The sequence below is a fragment of the Hyperolius riggenbachi genome, chromosome 6 (assembly GCF_040937935.1).
Source record: "Hyperolius riggenbachi isolate aHypRig1 chromosome 6, aHypRig1.pri, whole genome shotgun sequence".
In the NCBI taxonomy this organism is placed as follows: Eukaryota; Metazoa; Chordata; class Amphibia; order Anura; family Hyperoliidae; genus Hyperolius; species Hyperolius riggenbachi.
In genome coordinates this window covers 382,296,004-382,315,112 of record NC_090651.1, presented here as the reverse complement: position 1 = coordinate 382,315,112, position 19,109 = coordinate 382,296,004, and the positions used below count along the sequence as shown (strand labels likewise).

At 45.2% G+C, this 19,109-nt stretch overlaps 1 protein-coding gene across 2 annotated transcripts in view; it reads left to right on the top strand.

Annotated features, from left to right (window-relative positions):
• Positions 1-15,536, top strand: part of LOC137523104 (uncharacterized) — a 72,982-nt gene extending 57,446 nt beyond the window's left edge. For both annotated transcript variants that reach the window (XM_068243321.1, XM_068243322.1), the window contains exons 5-8: positions 1,033-1,173; positions 2,622-2,741; positions 10,901-11,044; positions 15,098-15,536. In XM_068243321.1, the coding sequence (XP_068099422.1) occupies positions 1,033-1,173; positions 2,622-2,741; positions 10,901-11,044; positions 15,098-15,306 (614 nt within the window). In that variant the 3' untranslated portion in view covers positions 15,307-15,536. The remainder of the gene's footprint in view (positions 1-1,032; positions 1,174-2,621; positions 2,742-10,900; positions 11,045-15,097) is intronic.
• Positions 15,537-19,109: the final 3,573 nt, after the last annotated feature.

The window sequence follows — 19,109 nt, the reverse complement described above, 5'->3', positions numbered from 1 at the left end:
ATTAATTTTAAACTATAATGGCCAAAACTGAGAAATAATGATTTTTTTCCATTTCTATCTTAATCTTCCTGTTAAAATGTATTTACAGTAAAGTGGCTCTTAGCAAAATGTACTACCTAAAGAAAGCCTAATTAGTGGCGGAAAAAACGAGATATAGATCAATTAATTTTGATAAGTAGCGATAAAGTTATTAGCGAATGAATGGGAGGTGAACATTGCTCGGATGCATAAGATTTTTGAAGCTGTAGGCTGAAGTGGTTAAAGATCGCCAGGGGGCAGCGCAGCGCTATTTTTTAATTTTTTTTTCAATCATGTAGCTAGCCTAGCGCTAGCTACATGATGCCCCCCTCCCTTCCGCATTCCTCTCACCCCTCCGATCGCCGCCGGCGCTGTAAGCCATAAGGAAATCCCGTTCTGAAACGGGATCTCCTTTAGGGCTTCCCCCATCGCCATGGCAACGCACGTTGTGACGTCGGCGACGTCGTGACGTCACAGGGAGACCCAATCCACCCCTCAGCGCTGCCTGGCACTGATTGGCCAGGCAGCGCAGGGGTCTTGCCTGGGGGGGCCCTGCATCGCGGCGGGCGGCGGCGGATCGGCGGCGGGCGGCGGCGATCAGGTGAGACACGCAGCAAGCAAAGTGCTTGCTGCGTGTTTAAAAAAAATTATTCAAATCGGCCCAGCGGGGCCTGAGCGGCGACCTCCGGCGGTAATGGACGTATTAAGTCGTCCATACCGCTAAGGAGGTTAACATATGTAGCAATTTTGGCGATGATAGCATGTATGAGGCTTTCACTAAAGTCGACATAAAATAATGTGAAAATGATGTGAAATTATGAATGGATTGCACAAAATCAGCTGAATACCCAAATCGTAATTACATATTGCTATAACTGTGAAAATGTATTCAAAATTGTGTGTATTCCTAATCAGCAGATTACGACCATCACTATAGAGGGGGTCTGAGGAATTCAGATGAATTGTTTAGAGATCTTTCAGGTTATGTTCTCTTGTTTTATCTCCTCATTACAGGGTTCAAAAAAAGTGTCGGCAGCGGTTGTGCCAGTGAGAACGTCTGCAAAGAGAACCGATCTTTGAGCTTTTTAGCTTTTCCAGGATCTGTAGAAACTTTTGAATGCTTTAAAGTGAACAGCAACATAGATCTAAAACCAGGTGAGCCAAGTCGAAGTTACATAAGGTTTGATTCACTAATGGCAAAAATTGAGATGCAGAGACAGCGCATGGCAATATTTCTGGTACTTACACCCAGGGTCGGTTTAAGGGGCCCTGAGACGAACTGAAGCAGGGCCCCCAACTCAATCGCCCCTTCATGGTCATTACCTCACTGCTCCCTGGGGCTCCCTAACATGTAGCAGAATCAATCACTCACCTGTTCCTGGCGGGCAGTGGCTACACCCTCCGTGCACTCTTAGCTAGAGATGCCCCCGCCAGCCATTCACTGCGATCGGCGGTCATAGGCAGCAGCCTATGACAGCCGATTGCTCTCGTTGCTCTGTAGGGGACAGTCGCGTGACACGGCTGTCCCCATTACATCGCTGCCTTAGATCGCAGCGCTGTACGTTGTAAGTAGACAGTGGTTTTGCCATCTAACAGTCACCAAGCAGCGATCACCGCTGGGAGACTGATGACGGAGCAGAGCTCCTGCAAAACACACCCCAGGACTTGACGCCAATCAGGGGGTACCGCGTTCATGCCTATCGCCCTGCGCGGCAACGATTGTTGAAATCTACGTCCTGTGACTGTCAGATCCGCGCTGCTACATGCAGGACGTAGATTTCAACTGCGTCGGTCTGGAAACGGTTAATATATTTTTTTTATTATCTCCCATCTGTTTTAAAAATGATATTTATCATTAACTAAGTTCTTTAACAATGTTTACCGTTACTAAGAATTCGTTATCCACCGGCGCCATTTCGTTATCCAGCCAGGCCCTTTTTTCCTGGCGCCCTTTTTTCACACTCTGGCGATCGTGTTCTGATCCCTGCTGAGTGACCATAATGTCAACTGTGTACACTGTTTTAAAGGGGAATAAAACCCAGCATTTCTTCTTCCCGCTAAAAAATGATTTACAGCACATTGTATACAACCAGCATTTTTTTTTTTACTAGAACAGCATTCAAAGGGTTACACACAGAACTTGAAACTTCAATGCAGAGAAATCTGGACGCATCTGAAAGTGGAGATAATGTTATCTTGTGTTTACTTAAATGTATCAAGTGAGGAATGTGACAAATTCTCTGACAGTGCAAAAGCTCCTGGACACAGACAGACACTCAAAACATTTCTGCCTTCAATACATAATGAATAAAACCAGTTATGAATAAAATGCAAAGTCAGCTCTCAAAGAAAAAAAATGTACTTTTGGGAACTTGTAATTTCTAAATGAATACTAATACTTATGCACAAATGCAAATATGATAACCGTATGGCATATAAAAAGTAGGAAAACATGTTTTTATTGAATATTACGTCAGGGTTTTATACCGCTTTAAGGGTGAAAAAACAGTGTTCAGACAAGCCATCTGTGGCAGCACTGTGTGACATCTTCATTCTTCTGCTCCGGATTATATTAATTTACTTATAACTCTTTTTTCTTCCAGGTTTTTTTATCTGGTGTGGCATTTGTCACGATTACAATGTTGAAAACTGCGGCTCCCTGGATTATCTGTGTTCACCCTCTGAAGATGTCTGTTTATTTGAAAGAGTCAGGAATATATATGGTAATTTTTTCCAGTATGCATGCTTTACCTAAAGGACACAGGGGCGTAGCAATAGGGGGTGCAGAGGTAGCGACCGCATCGGGGCCCTTGGGCCAGAGGGGCCCCGAAGGGCTCTCCCTCAACTACATTATTAGCTCTCTATTGGTCCTGTGCTCATAATAATCACTTCTATAGATGCCGTGAATAGTAGTAATCACTAACAAACTGTTCCCCATCCCGTTCTTGCACCTCTGACACTGTAGTTGCCATTGGCAGGTTTTGGTGCGCCGTATCAATTGTTATGTATAGAGTGCTTGGGGGGGCCCCAATGTAAAACTTGCATCGGGGCCCACAGCTCGTTAGCTACGCCACTGAAAGGACACCTGGGATAGGTGAGATGTATTTCCTGTTAAACAATGCCAGTTGCCTGGCATTCCGCTAAACTCTCTGAATCCCACACACCTGTGGCAAATCCAGCCACACTTCAGTCAGAGCACCTGATCTGCTGCATGCTTGTTCAGGGTCTATGGCTAAAAGTATTAGAGGCAGAGGATCAGCAGGGCTGCCAGGGAATGTGCATTATATAAAAGAAAATCAATATGGCAGCCTTCATATCCCTCTCACTTTAGGTGTGTTTTAAAAAAAATGTGTATAAAAAACGATTTCATAAATGAAGCTAAGGCTCCCTGCACACTGTAAATCCGTTTCTGATTCCGATTTACAATTCCGATTTTCCCTGAATACATTCAACAGAAAAACAGATCAAAAAACGCAGCATGCAGTAAAGATTAACCTCCTTAGAGGTCTGGACGAGCTTAGCTCGTCCAGTACCGCCGGAGGGTGCCGCTCAGGCCCTGCTGGGCCGATTCGTTTCAAATAAAAAGGAGCACACGCAGCCGGCACTTTGCCAGCCGCGTGTGCTACCTGATCGCCGCGTGCAGCGGGGAAAGAGGGTCCCCCAAGCCACCCGAGCCCAGCGCAGCCAGAACAAACAGTTCCGACCAGTGCTAAGGGCTGGATCAGAGGCGGCAGATGTCAGGACGTCGGCTGACGTCCATGACGTCACTCCGCTCGTCGCCATGGCGATGAGGAAAGGGAAACAAGGAAGGCTGCTCATTGCAGCCTTCCTTGTTACTTCTGATCGCCGGAGTACACACTAGGAGCGCCCTCTAGTGGGCTTTCATGCAGCCAACTTTCAGTTGGCTGCATGTAATAGTTTTTTTTAAATAAAAAAAAAACCCTCCCGCAGCCGCCCTGGCGATCTTAATAGAACGTCAGGGAGGTTAAGAATCGGAATCGGATGTAAAAACCGATTAAAAAGCGGAATTGTAATTGCATGCAGTGTGCAGGGAGCAAGTGAGTTTTTGCCTTCTTATAACAGAAGGTATTTCTGAACATCTGAGGTGACCCACAATGCACCTCTATGGAATATGCAAATGATCTCCTTATGCCGCTGAAGCCAGGTATAACGGACCACTGGTGTATAGCAGGCCTATAGCCTTACATTTTACAGAGCCACACCAACCCAACATGCAGACAGCCTGTTTCCGACTTTCAGGCTATAGGCTTGCTATACACCAGCGGTTGTGAATGTAAGACCTGGCTTCAGGTGCATAAGAGATCATTTGCATATTCAGTAGCAGTGTGCATTGTGGGTAACAACAGATGTTCTTGTAAAAAGAGAAACCGTAACCAAGAGTTTACTTTGTCCCAATCAGTAGCTGATACCCCCCCCCCCCCTCCCCATGAGAAATCTATTGCTTTTCTCAAACGGATCATCAGGGGGCTCTGTATGGCTGATATTGTGGTGAAACCCCTCCCACAGTGTGATGTCAGCGCCTCAGCTCTGAGGTACTTGCATCACACTGTGGGAGCCTTGTTGCACTTTTGTGGGAGCCTTGCTGCACTTTTCTGACGGTTTCCAACTGCCAAAAAATCAAGCAGCATCTCCTTCCAGTGACATCCCCTGCCAGCAGTAAAAATGTCACCACGTGATAAATGTGCAGTAGTGGGTTTGGAGATAGCACACCTTACCGTGGGTGTACTTAGGGTGCATAACCAGGATGCAAAGCACCCTCCAATTCAATACAAAAGTCCAAGTTTGGTTAGCAAGCTTATAGTTTTAAATGCATTTTTATTTCTTAGTGCATTTGTCAGCACTGAGTACTGACAAATCAGTGCTGACAAATGCAGTAAGAAATACAAATGCATTTGGAACTCTATTGGTGTGCTAACCAAACTTGGACTTTTGCATGTGATAAATGTCAGAAAGTAAATCAGAGAGAGGAAAGATTTTACAATGGGCAAACACTGACTAAATCATTTATACATAATTATTGCAAAAATTAAGCACTTTTTTATTACATTATTTTCACTGGAGTTCCTCTTGAAAGAAAACCTGTAACAAAAAAAAAAACCTCCCCGGGGGGTACTCACCTCGGGTGGGGTAAGCCTCCGGATCCTATTGAGGCTTCCCCCGTCCTCCTCGGTCCAACGGCGGCGGTGATAAAGCTCCCCGAACAGCAGCAATGTAAATATTTACCTTCCCGCCTCCAGCACAGGCGCAGCGCTTGTCAGGCTTGTCGAGGGAGGATTCCGGGACACTCCGGGGGAGCCAGCGCTGGACTGCCTGCAGCTACAGGGGAGAGGGAAGCCTCATTGGGACCCTGAGGCTTCCCCCTCCCGAGGTGAGTACCCCCCAGGATACTTTTTTTTTGTTACAGGTTCTCTTTAACACGGAATTATCGCAAATACCTTCTGTTTGCGTAATTATGCATGGCCGTCGTTTCTGCCCACCACTATTGATTAGCAATATAGAGCTTGTCTGATACATTCATATGATAAGTATATAAGAGATAGAGCATTGCTATCAGAGATAGGCCATTATCCAGTCTTCGGTTTCAGATGGAAGGGATGAATTTGAGATCACCAGACGGTGTGGGAAGTCCAGTGAGTGCAGCCGAACCGGGACTATCCGAAGCTCAACTAAAGTTATTGTGATCAACACCACCTGCTGTGACAGGAATGTGTGCCAGCCACCTTTTCCGGCCTGTAAGTATCTAAGGGGTTAATGTGCTAGCCGGCAGCACTGGGATACGCGATCAGGTAGTGTTCATTCTCTTTCACCCAACACTCAGTCACCTCCTTTCACCCCTAAACTCTAAATAAGTCTCTCTGTCCATACTCAGCACCCTCAGTAACCCACCCCCATCGCTGTATTCTCAATAACCTAACTTTCCCTCTCCAGAGCCTGAGTGAACCCCTCTCCATCCCCTACACTCAATTGCTTAACCCCTTCACTCCAGACCATCAGAAGCCCCTCTCTCCATATCCACGCCCACATCCTCAATAGCTTACCTCTCTCCCCTCCAGACCATCTGTATGCCCCTATCTCAAACCCTCTCATTGGCCCTAGAGGAAGCCGCTCCCCAAATATTCTGCCTCAACCGCCCCCCTAACCCCCAGGCCTGGCGCACCACCCATACTCGCAACCTCCAGAGGGTAACACGCGCCACTGAATGGAAATGGAGGAAAACTCTACTCAACCAGGATTTCCCACAGTACAAGGCTAACCTGCTGCATTTCCACACTGCGCTTGGTGATGCGAAGCAGGAATACTTCACCAAGGTCATCTTCCAACCCCCGACATCTCTTTGCTTCTTTCAACTTCCTGCTTAAACCCCCACCGTCCTTTTCTTCCCTCTCTGCCTCAGATTTAGCCACCCACTTCACCAACAAAATTGTCTCCATCTGTCAGGAAAGATCCAGCCTTCAATCCTCACCTCCCACCCCCTCCCATCCAGCTCCTCCTCCGCCCTATCCTCCCCTCACCTCCTTCACTCCTACCACTGAGGAAGTCAACCATCTTCTGCAGACTTCCAATACTACTACCTCACTCCTTGACCCCGTCCCTTCTGACTTACTCCGTCCGCACTTCCTGGCTTTGGCCCCAGTCCTCACTACCCTGTTTAACCTCTCCCTATCCACAGGCACCTTCCCCTCAGACTTCAAGCAGGCCACCGTAATACCCCTGCTCAAGAAACCCTCCCTCAAACCCCTCACTACCCTCCAACTACCGCCCAACCTACTTATCTCCCTCCTCCCTTTTGCCTCAAAACTCCTTGAGCATCTGGTTCACACGCCAACTCCCCACTGCAATCTTGGTTTCGGCCTGCCCACTCAGCAACCCCCAATCACTCCCTAGCATCTTCAATATCCTCATCATGGCCTCAAGACCACCAACCCCCATCTACCCCAGCATAGTCAGTAGCCTCACTCTTACCCCTCCAGTCCATCAGCAACTTCCTCTTCTCTTGAAGCAGGCCTTTATGGTGTGTCAAAGCTTGTCGTGGCTGCAGCAGCAATTCTATATTTAAATGACAACTGTGATGTGAGGGATTTGAGGCTGCCATATTTATTTCCTTTTAAACAATACCAGTTGCCTGGCAGCTCTGCTGATCTATTTGGCTGCAGCAGTGTCTGAACCACATCAGAAACAAGCATGCACCTAATCTTACTAATATTATAAACTAGCTGGACGCCCGGCATTGCCCGGGTACGTATTTGGCTGGTGTTGGCCCCGCCCCCTTTTCCTAACCCAATTAGAACAATTACTTAATGACAAAGTTTTGTGAGCTTTACAGTCTTTGGCATCAATAATTTGCATTGAAATAAAATAAATCTGATTGGATGTGGCTCCACCCCTTTTCTAAATTGGAACCCCAATCACCCAATGGCCAACTGTACCAGGTACAGGTGATTAACAGTGCAAGAGGCTTGTGCCATTAACAGTGCAAGAATGGCAGCAATTAAATATTCCCCTGAAAAATCAATATGTGGAGTTTGATTGGCTTTTGTACGCTCCACCCACCTTTCTGAATATTAATCCCCGTCCCCCAGTGACCAACTGTGCAAAGTTTGAGAACCCTACCATTTACAGTGTAAGAATGGCTGCAGTTTACATTTTCCCAATGAAATTTGTATTTTTCTACACCCACTTATTTCCTAACATTGTTCGGGTATGTATTTGGCTGGTGTTGGCTCCGCCTACTTTTTCTAACCCTAACACACAATTACTCAATGACCAAGTTTGTGCGCTTTGTGGTCTTTGGCATCAATAATTTGCACTGAGATTAAACTAATCTGATTGGCTGCTTGTGGCTCCACCCCTTTGTCTAAATTTGAACGCCAGTCACCCAATGACCAACTGTACCAGGTATAAGGCTTGTGCCATTAACAGTGCAAAAATGGCAGCAATTACATATTCCCTCTTGACAATCAATAGGTGAATTTTGATTAGCTTTTGTAGGCTCCAACCACTTTTCTGAATGTTAATCCCAGACACCCAGTGACCAATTGTGCAAAGTTTGAGAACCCTACCATTAGCAGTGTAAGAATTACTGCAGTTTACATTTTCTCAGTGAGATGTGTATTTGTCTCCACCCACTGATGACCTGGTATTGGCTGATTATGTATTTGGCTGGTGTTGGATGCGCCCACTTTTCCTAACCTTAACACACAATTACTCAATGACCAAGTTTGTGAGCTTTGCGGTTTTTGGCATCCATAACCTGCATTAAAATGAAACAAATAAGATTGTCTGTTTTTTTTTGCTCCACCCCCTTTTATCAATTTAAACCCCAGTCACCCATTTATCAACTGTACCAGGTTTTAGGCTTGTGCCATTAACAGTGCAAGAATGGCAGCAATTAAATATTCCCCTGAAAAATCAATAGGTAATTTTTGATTGGCTTTTGTAGGCTCCACCCACTTTTCTGAATATTAATCCCAGTCACCCAGTAACCAACTGTGTAAAGTTTAACCTCCCTGGCGGTAAGCCCGAGCTGAGCTCGGGCTATGCCGCGCAGGGGGAGATCTCAGCCCCTGGTGGGGCGATTTTCATTTTGTAAATTGCTGTGCGCGCAGCCAGCACTTTGCTAGCCGCGCGCACAGCTTGATCGCCGCCGCTCTGCGGCGATCGGCCGCACGCAGCGGCTGAAGAGGGCCCCCCCCGCCAGAGCCCTGCGCTGCCCGGATCAATGAGTTCCGGGCAGCGCTATGGGCTGGATCGTGTGTCCCTGACGTCAGGACGTCGGCTGACGTCCATGACGTCATCCCGATCGTCGCCATGGCGACAGGAGAAGCCAAACAGGGGAACGCGTTGTATACGCGTTCCCCTGTTTGCTATTGTTGCCGGCGGCGATCGGACTAGAGGGCCACATGCGCCCTCTAGTGGTGTTTCATGTAGCTACCACTCTGGTAGCTTTACATGAAACTTTAAAAAAAAAAATAAAAAAAATTGGAATTCTGCAATTTTTGCAGAAAAAATTAACCGCCAAGGAGGTTAAGAACCCTGCCATTAACAGTGTAAGAATGGCTGCTGTTTACATTTTCCCAGTAACATTTGTATTTGTCTCCGCCCACTTATGACCCCGTGTTGCCCGATTATGTATTTGGCTGGTGTTGGCTGTGCCCACTTTTCTAACCCTAACACACAATTAATCAATTACTCAATTGCCAAGTATGTGAGATTTGCGGTGTTTGGCATCAATAATTTGCATTGGAATGAAACAAATCTAATTGGCTGTTTGTGGCTCCACCCCCTTTCTGAAATTGAACCCCAGTCACCCAATGATCAACTGTACCAGGTTTGAGGCTTGTGCCATTAACAGTGCAAGAATGGCAGCAATGTAAATATTCCCCTTGAAAATCAATAGGTGAATTATGATTGTCTTTTGTAGACTCCACCCACCTTTTTGAATATTAATCCCAGTCAACCAATGACCAACTGTGCAAAGTTTGAGAACCCTGCCATTAACAGTGTAAGAATTGCTGCAGTTTACATTTTCTCAGTGACATTTGTATTTGTCTCCGCCCCCTTTTTGGTTATGGGAATAAAAAGTATCCTATACTTTATTCCAGGTAATGTACTATGTGTGTGCCAAATTTCATTCAAATCCGTTCAGCCATTTTTGCGTGATCAAGTAACAAACATCCAAACATCCGAACATCCAAACATCTGAACTTTCCCATTTATTATATTAGTAGGATATGAAAGTTTGGATGTTTGTTACTCGATCACGCAACAATGGCTGAACGGATTTGAATGCAATTTGGCACACACATAGTACATTACCTGGAGTAACATATAGGATACTTTTTGTCCCCATAACCAAAAAGTGGGCGGAGACAAATACACATTTCACTGGGAAAATATAAACTGCAGCCATTCTTACACTGTTAATGGCAGGGTTCTCAAACTTTACACAGTCATGTCACTGGGTGTCTGAGATTAATATTCAGAAAAGTGGGTGGAGCCTACAAAAGCCAATCAAAATTCACCTATTGATTTTCAAGGGGAATATTTCATTGCTGCCTTCCTTGCAATGTTAATGGCACAGGCCTCAAACCTGGTACAGTTGGCCATTGGGTGACTGGGGTTAAAATTCAGAAAAGGGGTGGAGCCACAAACAGCCAATCAGATTTGTTTCATTTCAATGCAAATGATTGATGCCAAAGACAGCAAAGCTCATAAACTAGATCACTGAGTAATTGTGTGTTAGGGTTAGAAAAAGTGGGCAGAGCCAACACCAGCCAAATATATACCCGGGCAACGCTGGGTCATCACCTAGTTTTGTCATATTTGACAAAAATGTCAGAAAAGGAAATAAATATGACAGCCTCCATATTCCTCTTATTACAGTTGTCCTTTAAACCATCCCTCGTTCTAACTCCCAAACCTTCTATAAAGGTGCGCACACACAGTCATGGTAACTGTTGCCCTTAATGTTTGTGCACCGATCATAAGGGTAATAGTTTGGGCACAAGTGCTGTACAGACATGCTTCTCTGCTATATCAGAGCAGCCTGATCTAAGGGGAAAGTGGGGCAACAGCACATAAGCTAGCCGTTTCCTTGGGTGGAGGGGGCTGGGTAAGCACAGACAATGGGACATATTTAGTATGCCAGTTGTTCCTCTCTACATAGAGCAGAATACACTGCTTGGTTGGAAGCTGAACAGGGTCTCTGTACAGCCCTCATTAGGGTTGAAAACAGTCTAAGACAGGTCTTTGCTGCAAAACAACTTGATGTTTATTCAATCCCTATTCAATCCCTTACATTGACATTTGCCATATCTTTATTTTTTCTTGTATAACAAAATGTTATCTCTCCTGTCCTTAGTGCCAAACATCAGTGACGAGGACAACGGGCTAACCTGTCCAGCTTGCTTTGTCCCCAACTCTGATCGGTGTCTAGGCCGCAAGAATTTAAAGTGCACCGGAGAGGAAAAACGCTGCATACACTACATGAGAACTGAGAAACAAGGTAGGTACATCTGCCAGAAGGAGAGAGCTGAAATAGGAATATTATTTTAAACAAAGCACAAAAAAACTATTAAAATCCCGATCCATGATTGAGGAAAAGGATCAAGCACTCCTCTACCCGGTCACAATGCCTGGAATGAATGGGCAGTACCCCGATCAGAAGCCATGTTCATTCACAAAACAGAAAGCATTCAGAGGCAGTAAAATGTAAAAAAAAATAAAAAAATGAACACTTCCTATAAAACAGGAGAGAGTTGCAGCACCATCTAGGGGCCAAAACGTAAAATTACACAGACATACATACACATACACTTATAATTAAATATTAATACAATTAATAACTTACACTTCCAAAAAAAAAAATAAAATATCATTAAAAATAAAATACTTGCCTTGGGGAGTCAGGCAACTATTTACTGCATTACTGCTACTATTACTTTACTACATAGGGGCTTGTAATTAATAGGGAACGAATTAAAAAAAAAAAAAAAAACACCTGAAAAACTAACACCTATATTTCCAAACAATATACTGTTGCCACATTGTGATAGGGACATCATTTAAATGTTGTAATAATCGGGACAGATGGGAAAGTGAAAAGTGTGGGTTTTATCCACAGCAGAACGTTTTATTTTAAAACTAGAATGGACGTATAATGAGAAATAATGGTTTTTTTTTTCTTATTTTTCGTGTTAAAATGTATTTAGAATAAAAAAATATTAGCAAAATGTACTACCCACAGAAAGCCTAATTGGTGGCGAAAAACAACGAGGTATAGATCATTTTGTTGTGATAAGTAGTAATAAAGTTATTGGCAAAAAGGGAGGAGCACTGACTGCTCTGGTCTGTTAGAGTAAAAACCCCTAGGGGGTGAAGTGGTTAAGGGTTATCCACAACACTCCAATACGTCGACCATTACACTTCAGTTTCACTTCAGTACCGAACAAGCAGACAAGTAAGGGCCTAACCTTAACACCCTTTGTCCCCCCAACCCCTGCATAACCTTAGTTCCCTAAACTACCCCCTACTGACATAGGCAGCAAAAGTAAAAGGCGCGGTTAGCTGCAATGAAGTTAAATTATAGCGACTGATTAATTGTGCCCGCTATTTTTGAGCGCCATTATTTAACTTAATTGCCGTTAATCGCTCTTTTTACTGTTGCAGCCAACCATGGCATCATTTTTGCTAACACCCATACTGCGCCATTTTTATCTGCTCTGATATATACAGCCAACCAATCAATGAATACGGAAACCTGAGGAAAGAAGGGATCAGTCAGAAAAGCCATCCAAGAAAAGTTTTTAATCAATCGATCACAATTTGTGAAAATGATCCATTGCCCATGGGTCAGCTAATAATTTTCTTTGTCCCTCAAGCTGTTAACCCTAAGTAACTTGTAAACCTGACAGCCGCTTGCTAGACAGGGTATGCAGTGGTTTCCCGTTGCACAGTAACCACACAATGGGCCATATGCAATTCACTTTTTTTCTCCTTAGTTGTTTTCTAGGAGATAATTTTCATCTTCTCTTTAAAGAGAACCCGAGGTGGGTTTAAAGAATATTATCTGCATACAGAGGCTGGATCTGCTTATACAGCCCAGCCTCTGTTGCTATCCCAAACCCCCCTAAGGTCCCCCTGCACTCTGCAATCCCTCATAAATCACAGCCACGCTGCTGACAAACAGCTTGTCAGAGCTGGCTGTGTTTATCTCTATAGTGTCAGTCTGCTGCTCTCCCCGCCTCCTGCAGAACTCCAGTCCCCGCCTGGATCCCTTCCCTCCCTGCTGATTGGAGGGAAGGGACGGGGGCAGGGACCGGAGCTATGCAGGAGGCGGGGGGGAGCAGCTGAGACTGACACTACAGATATAAACACAGCCTCACAGCATGGCTGTGATTTATGAGGGATTGCAGAGTGCAGGGGGACCTTAGTGGGGTTTGGGATAGCAACAGAGGCTGGGCTGTATAGGCAGATCCATCCTCTGTATACAGATAACATTCTTCAAACCCACCTCGGGTTCTCTTTAAACTAACCTTTCAGCATTTTACAATAGAAAGAAGTACCTAATGTTGGTGAAAAAGTACTATCAAAATGATTTTGAGTATTTTCTTGCTTAGGCCCGGTTCACATTAGCGTTTCGTGCCAAAACTGTCAGTTCCAATGGATCCGTTGTCTGTTCAAACGGATTTGTTGCGGACCGGTTTAAATCCGTTTCCGGTCCGTTTCGGCTCCGTTTGTATCTGTTTTTCATACGTTTTGTGTCAGTTTCCATTTTAAAGGGGAAGTTCTAAAATTAGCATTAAAGATAGCTATATATACACCAGAGCTCTAAATGGTTTTTAAAGCAGAATATAACCCTGCATTTCAACTTTGCTCTAAAACATTATTTACAGCATAATATATGCAACCAGCATTTTTTTTACTAGACCAGCATTGGAAGGGTTACACAGAGCTTTAAAGTTCCTGGAGATTTCTGCAGACGCATCCGAAGCTGACATAGATACATTTTGTTTACATAAATGTATCTAAGTGTTGAATTTGACTTACTCTCTCTGACTGAGAAGGAGCTGGAGGACAGCCAAAGAGTGTGTAACAGTTCTCAATAGATACATTTAACTAAATAGAATGTAACAATCTGAACTTCTGCATATCTCTCCACGGAACTTTAAACCTCTGTTTTTAACTCTTCCAATGCTGGTCTAGTAAAAAAAAAATGCTTTTTGCATATAATATGCTGTAAATAATGTTTTAGAGCAAAGTAGAAATGCAGGGTTATATTCCGCTTTAAATACATTGTGGTCATTGTTGAGGAGAGAGCTTGCTGTTTGGACAATGGATCCAGTGTATTTCTACAGCTTCTGGCTTGGAATAGCCTCGTTTTTAATTTTAACCTACTACTATGTGTGACGGAGGCCTGCTCTTCGCAGGAGATGGTGGTGGGTGCACCATCTACTCCTTGAAAGGTTGCTTGGACAATCAGGTCCTAGATGCTGTATGGCCTGATGTCTTCCATCTCTTTCCAGAAATCAATGAACTGGGATGGATCCCACTCCTGCAGCACTGCTAGGCCCATGTGCCAAACAAGCCAAGATGGCCGCTGTACCATAGAGAGTACACAGGAAGAGGCTAGAAAGGTCCGTTTTTATAGCCAGTGTGTTGTTAAAGTGGATTCGAGATAAACTTTTACACATTGCATAATTGTGTTCCTTTCATATAGTTTACAGGGCATTTCTCAAGCCAAATACTTTTTTTGTTTTGTTTTATTACCCTAATTCCCTATACACAAGCCTCGCCCACAACTTTTTGGAGAGCCTTGGCACTGTAGCAAGGGCTCATGGGAGCTCAGTCTGGGCAGGAGGAGGAGATTACTAGCCAGAAATTTCAGAGGCAGAGGGGAGGAGGGAGGAGTAGAGGGGATTGAGCTGAGGTCTGCAGATGCAAATGCTATCAGCTTGCCTGTGACAATATTTACAAACAGAACATGGCCGCTCTCATTGTATCACAGCAATAAATAATCATACACTGTTGAAGCTGTTTGCAGCTAGATTTGCTGTGTAAACTATCTAAACTTTAGATAAGATATATAGACAAGTTACTTGTTATAGTTAGTTTTTCATCACGGATAAGTTCCGTTTTCTACTTGTTCCTATTGCCCTGCAAAACCTTCCATTTCAGGTCCGCAGGGAGCAACGATCCGGAATATTAGGACCTGCAGCATTTTTTCGATCCGGGGACCGGAACGTAGGTAATGTATCCGGACGTACGGATGTGTACGGTCCCATAGATTAACATTGGATCAGTTTGTGTCCATTCCGTTTGTACAGTATACGGCCCGGTTCCGATCCGCAAACAAAATGCTAATTTAAACCGGGACTTACTGGTGGTTTAAAAGTCAGATTATGACAATGCGTGACAATATCACCGAAAACTCAGGAGAAAATGTTAATTGCATATGGGCCCATGTGTCAGCTGCTAACAAACACGTGGCTGCAAATGATGCCAAAGACCTATTTTTGCACTAACCGGGTTCCTGATCCATATCTCTTGTGTGTTGCAGATTTCACCACAGTAACGGAAAGTTTATATGGCTGCACCACTGACGCCATCTGTGAAGCAGGATCCAGCTTGACTCTGCCAAAAAGAAATTACTATAAGAGTGTAAAAACCGACATCGCCTGTAACAGGGCCGCCACACTGAGGAGTTTAGCCCACTTATTTTTCACCTCCTCTTTTGTGGTTCTCTTTGTCCTGAAAGCTAATTTGTAGACAGAACCACTTGAATGAGTGTAATGTGTGAAGCACATCACGCCATGCTTCAGTACTGAGCTTGCTAGGAGAAAAACAACACACTAAAACTAAAGATCGACATCATAGTTGTCTTCTGCAGTATCTGGTTGTCAGGGACAGATTTAGACTTTAATGCTTGGACTCTATAAAATATGACTAATCACAACATATAATTGCTCTTTTTCTTCAGTTTAGCTTTAGTTTTCCTTCAGAACTTACTTGTGTTCTCTTGAATATGAGGGCCCATATTCAATTCACCTTTTTCTCCCAGGTGATATTTTTGCACCTTATCAATAAAATGCTTTTTTTAGCGATCAGGAAGCAATAAATAAATAAATACTAGTTTTTGGTACTTTCTTAATTGCAGAATGCTGAAAAGTTATTTTAAACAAAAGATGAAAAATGATCTCCCATGATGCCAAGTGACGCATTTGCGTCAGGCAGCATGGGGTGCAGGAGCAGCATCTCGGCCGCCTCCCTTCCCCTCTACCTGCGGCCGCTGATTGCATTACCTTCTTGGTGGCCGCTTCCCACAAGAAGGCCGCTTCCCATTACTTCCTGTATACCCGCCGCAATGGGCGCCGCTGTTCTGTCACAGCATGCAGTGGGTCGCTCTGATATGAGATCTGCAGTGTAGCTAGCATATTCTCATGATCTGTCATGGTGAGATACATCTTGCCTGTTACCAATAGGTCTGCTTTTTAATTTTTGGATTCACTGTGAGGAGTCCATTGTGTGTCAGATAGAGCAGACTGGACCATTTCCTTCACAGGAGGGCTGCAATGAACTCCTCAGTGTATACACTAATCTGCTTGCTGAAATAAAATTCTTCAAGTGGTGAGAAGGGGTTAATAGTGTCCAGCAATGTGTGTTCATGGTCATTGCTCCTCACAAAAGCCTACAAAGGCATCCCCCTTTATCAGTGTGTCTCCCCCTTCCAGCATGGACAGGTAGCAGAGCTGAGGAAGTGTCAAATATCTGATCGATATCTGCTTAAAGAGACACTGAAGCGAAAAAAAAATTATGATATTATGATTTGTATGTGTAGTACAGCTAAGAAATAAAACATTAAGATCAGATACATCAGTCTAATTGTTTCCAGTACCGGAAGAGTTGAGAAACTCCAGTTGTTATCTCTATGCAAACAAGCCATTAAGCTCTCCGACTAAGTTAAGGTAGCCATACACTGGTCGATTTGCCATCAGATTCGACCAACAGACAGATCCCTATCTGATCGAATCTGATCAGAGAGGGATCGTATGGCTACCTTTACTGCAAACAGATTGTGAACCGATTTCAGCCTGAAACTGATCACAATCTGTTGTGGTGGTGCTGCCGCCGCTCCCCCCGCCCGCATACATTACCTGCTCCGCTGGTGCGACTGCCCCCGGTCACCGCTCTTCTTCTCCGTCTCCGCTCTGGTCTGCTCTGGTCTCCGGCATGCTTCCCTTCTTCCTGTCTGGGGGAAGTTTAAACAGTAGAGCGCCCTCTACTGTTTAAACTTCCTGCCGGGACAGGAAGAAGGGAAGCATGCCGGAGACCAGACCAGAGCGGAGACGGAGAAGAGCGGAGACCCGGGAGTCGCGCCGGCGGAGCAGGTAATGTATGCGGCTTTATTGCGTCGGTTGTCGGGCACTCGAACGCCGCTAGCGATGCGATCTTTACCCGCGGGCGATCGACGGTTATTTTCCGCACGACGCGATCGACGGGATCGGACGAAAAGGATTGAAATTCGGCGTGTAGCGTGAATGATTGGCAGCAGATTCGATCCCAGTGATCGAATCTGCTGTCGAAACGGGCGCAAATCGGGCCAGTGTATGAAACCTTTAGTCATGGAGAGGGCTGTTATCTGACTTTTATTATCTCAACTGTTCCTGGACTATTTACTTTTCCTCTGGCAGAGGAGAGGTCATTAGTTCACATACTGCTCTGAAAGAATCATTTTGAACTAGCCGTCCCGCGTCGTAGCATACGCCGCATCTTCTATCTATCTAATAGAGTATGTGCCTCAACCTTGAAGCAAGAAGAATAAAGGTGGGTACACACATCAGATAAAAGTCTTTGGAAAAATGAAAGATCACAGACCAATTTTACCCCCTTCCATGTAGTATCAGAGCCACACCTACACAGTCTATTCTATGGAGCTGAACTCCCCATAAGATAGAAATATTTGCAAGATGCTGCACACAAAGTTGCTGTACACATTCAAAAGATCATTATCTGCAAAAGATCCGTTCCTGCAAAAGATCAGTACCTACAAAATACATTCATAGTCTATATTTCCATGCGGATTATTGTGGACATTTTTCTGCATAAGGGCATAAGCATCCGCATACAATGAATTTTCGATGCTGGTCGAAAACACAAATATTTCTGAAGATTTTCGTGAAAATTCGCCAAAAAACGAAAACAGGATTTTCGATGCGAAAATGACTTAGGCGAAAATTCGCAAGCAACACTGCTACATGCTACATTAGCACTATCCAGGAGCGCCACAGGGAGGATTCCCAATCAGGGATGCTCAAATTCGGCTTCGGGAGATATCCGGATTTTTGCTATCCGGATATCTCCCAGTAATGCTGTGCGGGCTGGGCGGGGGGGTCAAGCTTACCTCTCTGACGTCTTCTTCGGTCGTCCCTCAGCGCCTCCCACGATGCGGTCCAAGCGGCCGTCACCTGATTACAAACACTTCCTCCTTCCGGGTTGAAGGAGGAAGTGTTTGTAATCAAGTGACGCGCATGGAGCTCATCGTGGGAGGCGCCGAGGGACGACCGAAGAAGACGTCAGAGAGGTAAGCTTGACCCCCCCGCCCAGCCCGCACAGCATTACTGGGAGATATCCGGATAGAAAAAATCCAGATATCTCCCGAAGCCGAATTTGAGCATCCCTATTCCCAATGCCCCTTTTTATACAACCGGAGGGACCGCGGGAACCACAGCGGTACCCCGGAGGGGGAGGCTAGGTGCCGCAGGCGACCCCCCCAAGCGTGGCCAGTGCCAGGGAGAGCCGTCTGCACCCACCTCCCAATATTAAAAACAGGCACTTACCTTAACGTCCATTGCGTTCTGCTACATGCGCATTAATTTTCTCATGGAAAGCATTTTTTGCAGTTTGTATCCTTTGGAGGCAGGTGGTGGATGGCTTGCTCCGGTGGTGTGAGCCCTGGAGTGAGTTGTCTGCACCTGTCCTCCCCCCCCCTCTGGAGTGCTGTATGTGAGCCAGCCCTGAGCTCTAAAGTTTGGGGTGACCCATGCTTCACTCCTTTCTCATGTGGTGCCCCCAAGTTAATGCGCATGTAGCAGAACGCAATGGACGTTAAGGTAAGTGCCTGTTTTTAATATTGGGAGGTGGGTGTGGACGGCTCTCCCCGACGCTGGCCACGCTTGGGGGGGGGGGTCGCCTGTGCCTCCCCCTCCGGGGTGTCGCTGTGGTTCCCAGGCAGTGAGAGAGCCTGGGACCCTGTGGTCCCCCCAGTTGTATAAAAGGGGGGCATTGGGAATCCTCCCCGTGGCGCTCCTGGATAGTGCTAATGTAGCATGTAGCAGTGTTGCTTGCGAATTTTCGCCTCGAAAATCCCGTTTTAGTTTTTTTGGCGAATTTTTACGAAAATCTTCAGAAATATTTGCGTTTTCGACCAGCATCGAAAAATCATTGTATGCGGATGCTTATGCCCTTATGCGGAAAAATGTCCACAATAATCCGCATGGAAATTCAATCTATGCGGACGTTTATACGGAAAAATGCCCACAATAATGCGCAAGAAACTTCTCTGAATGCGGGTG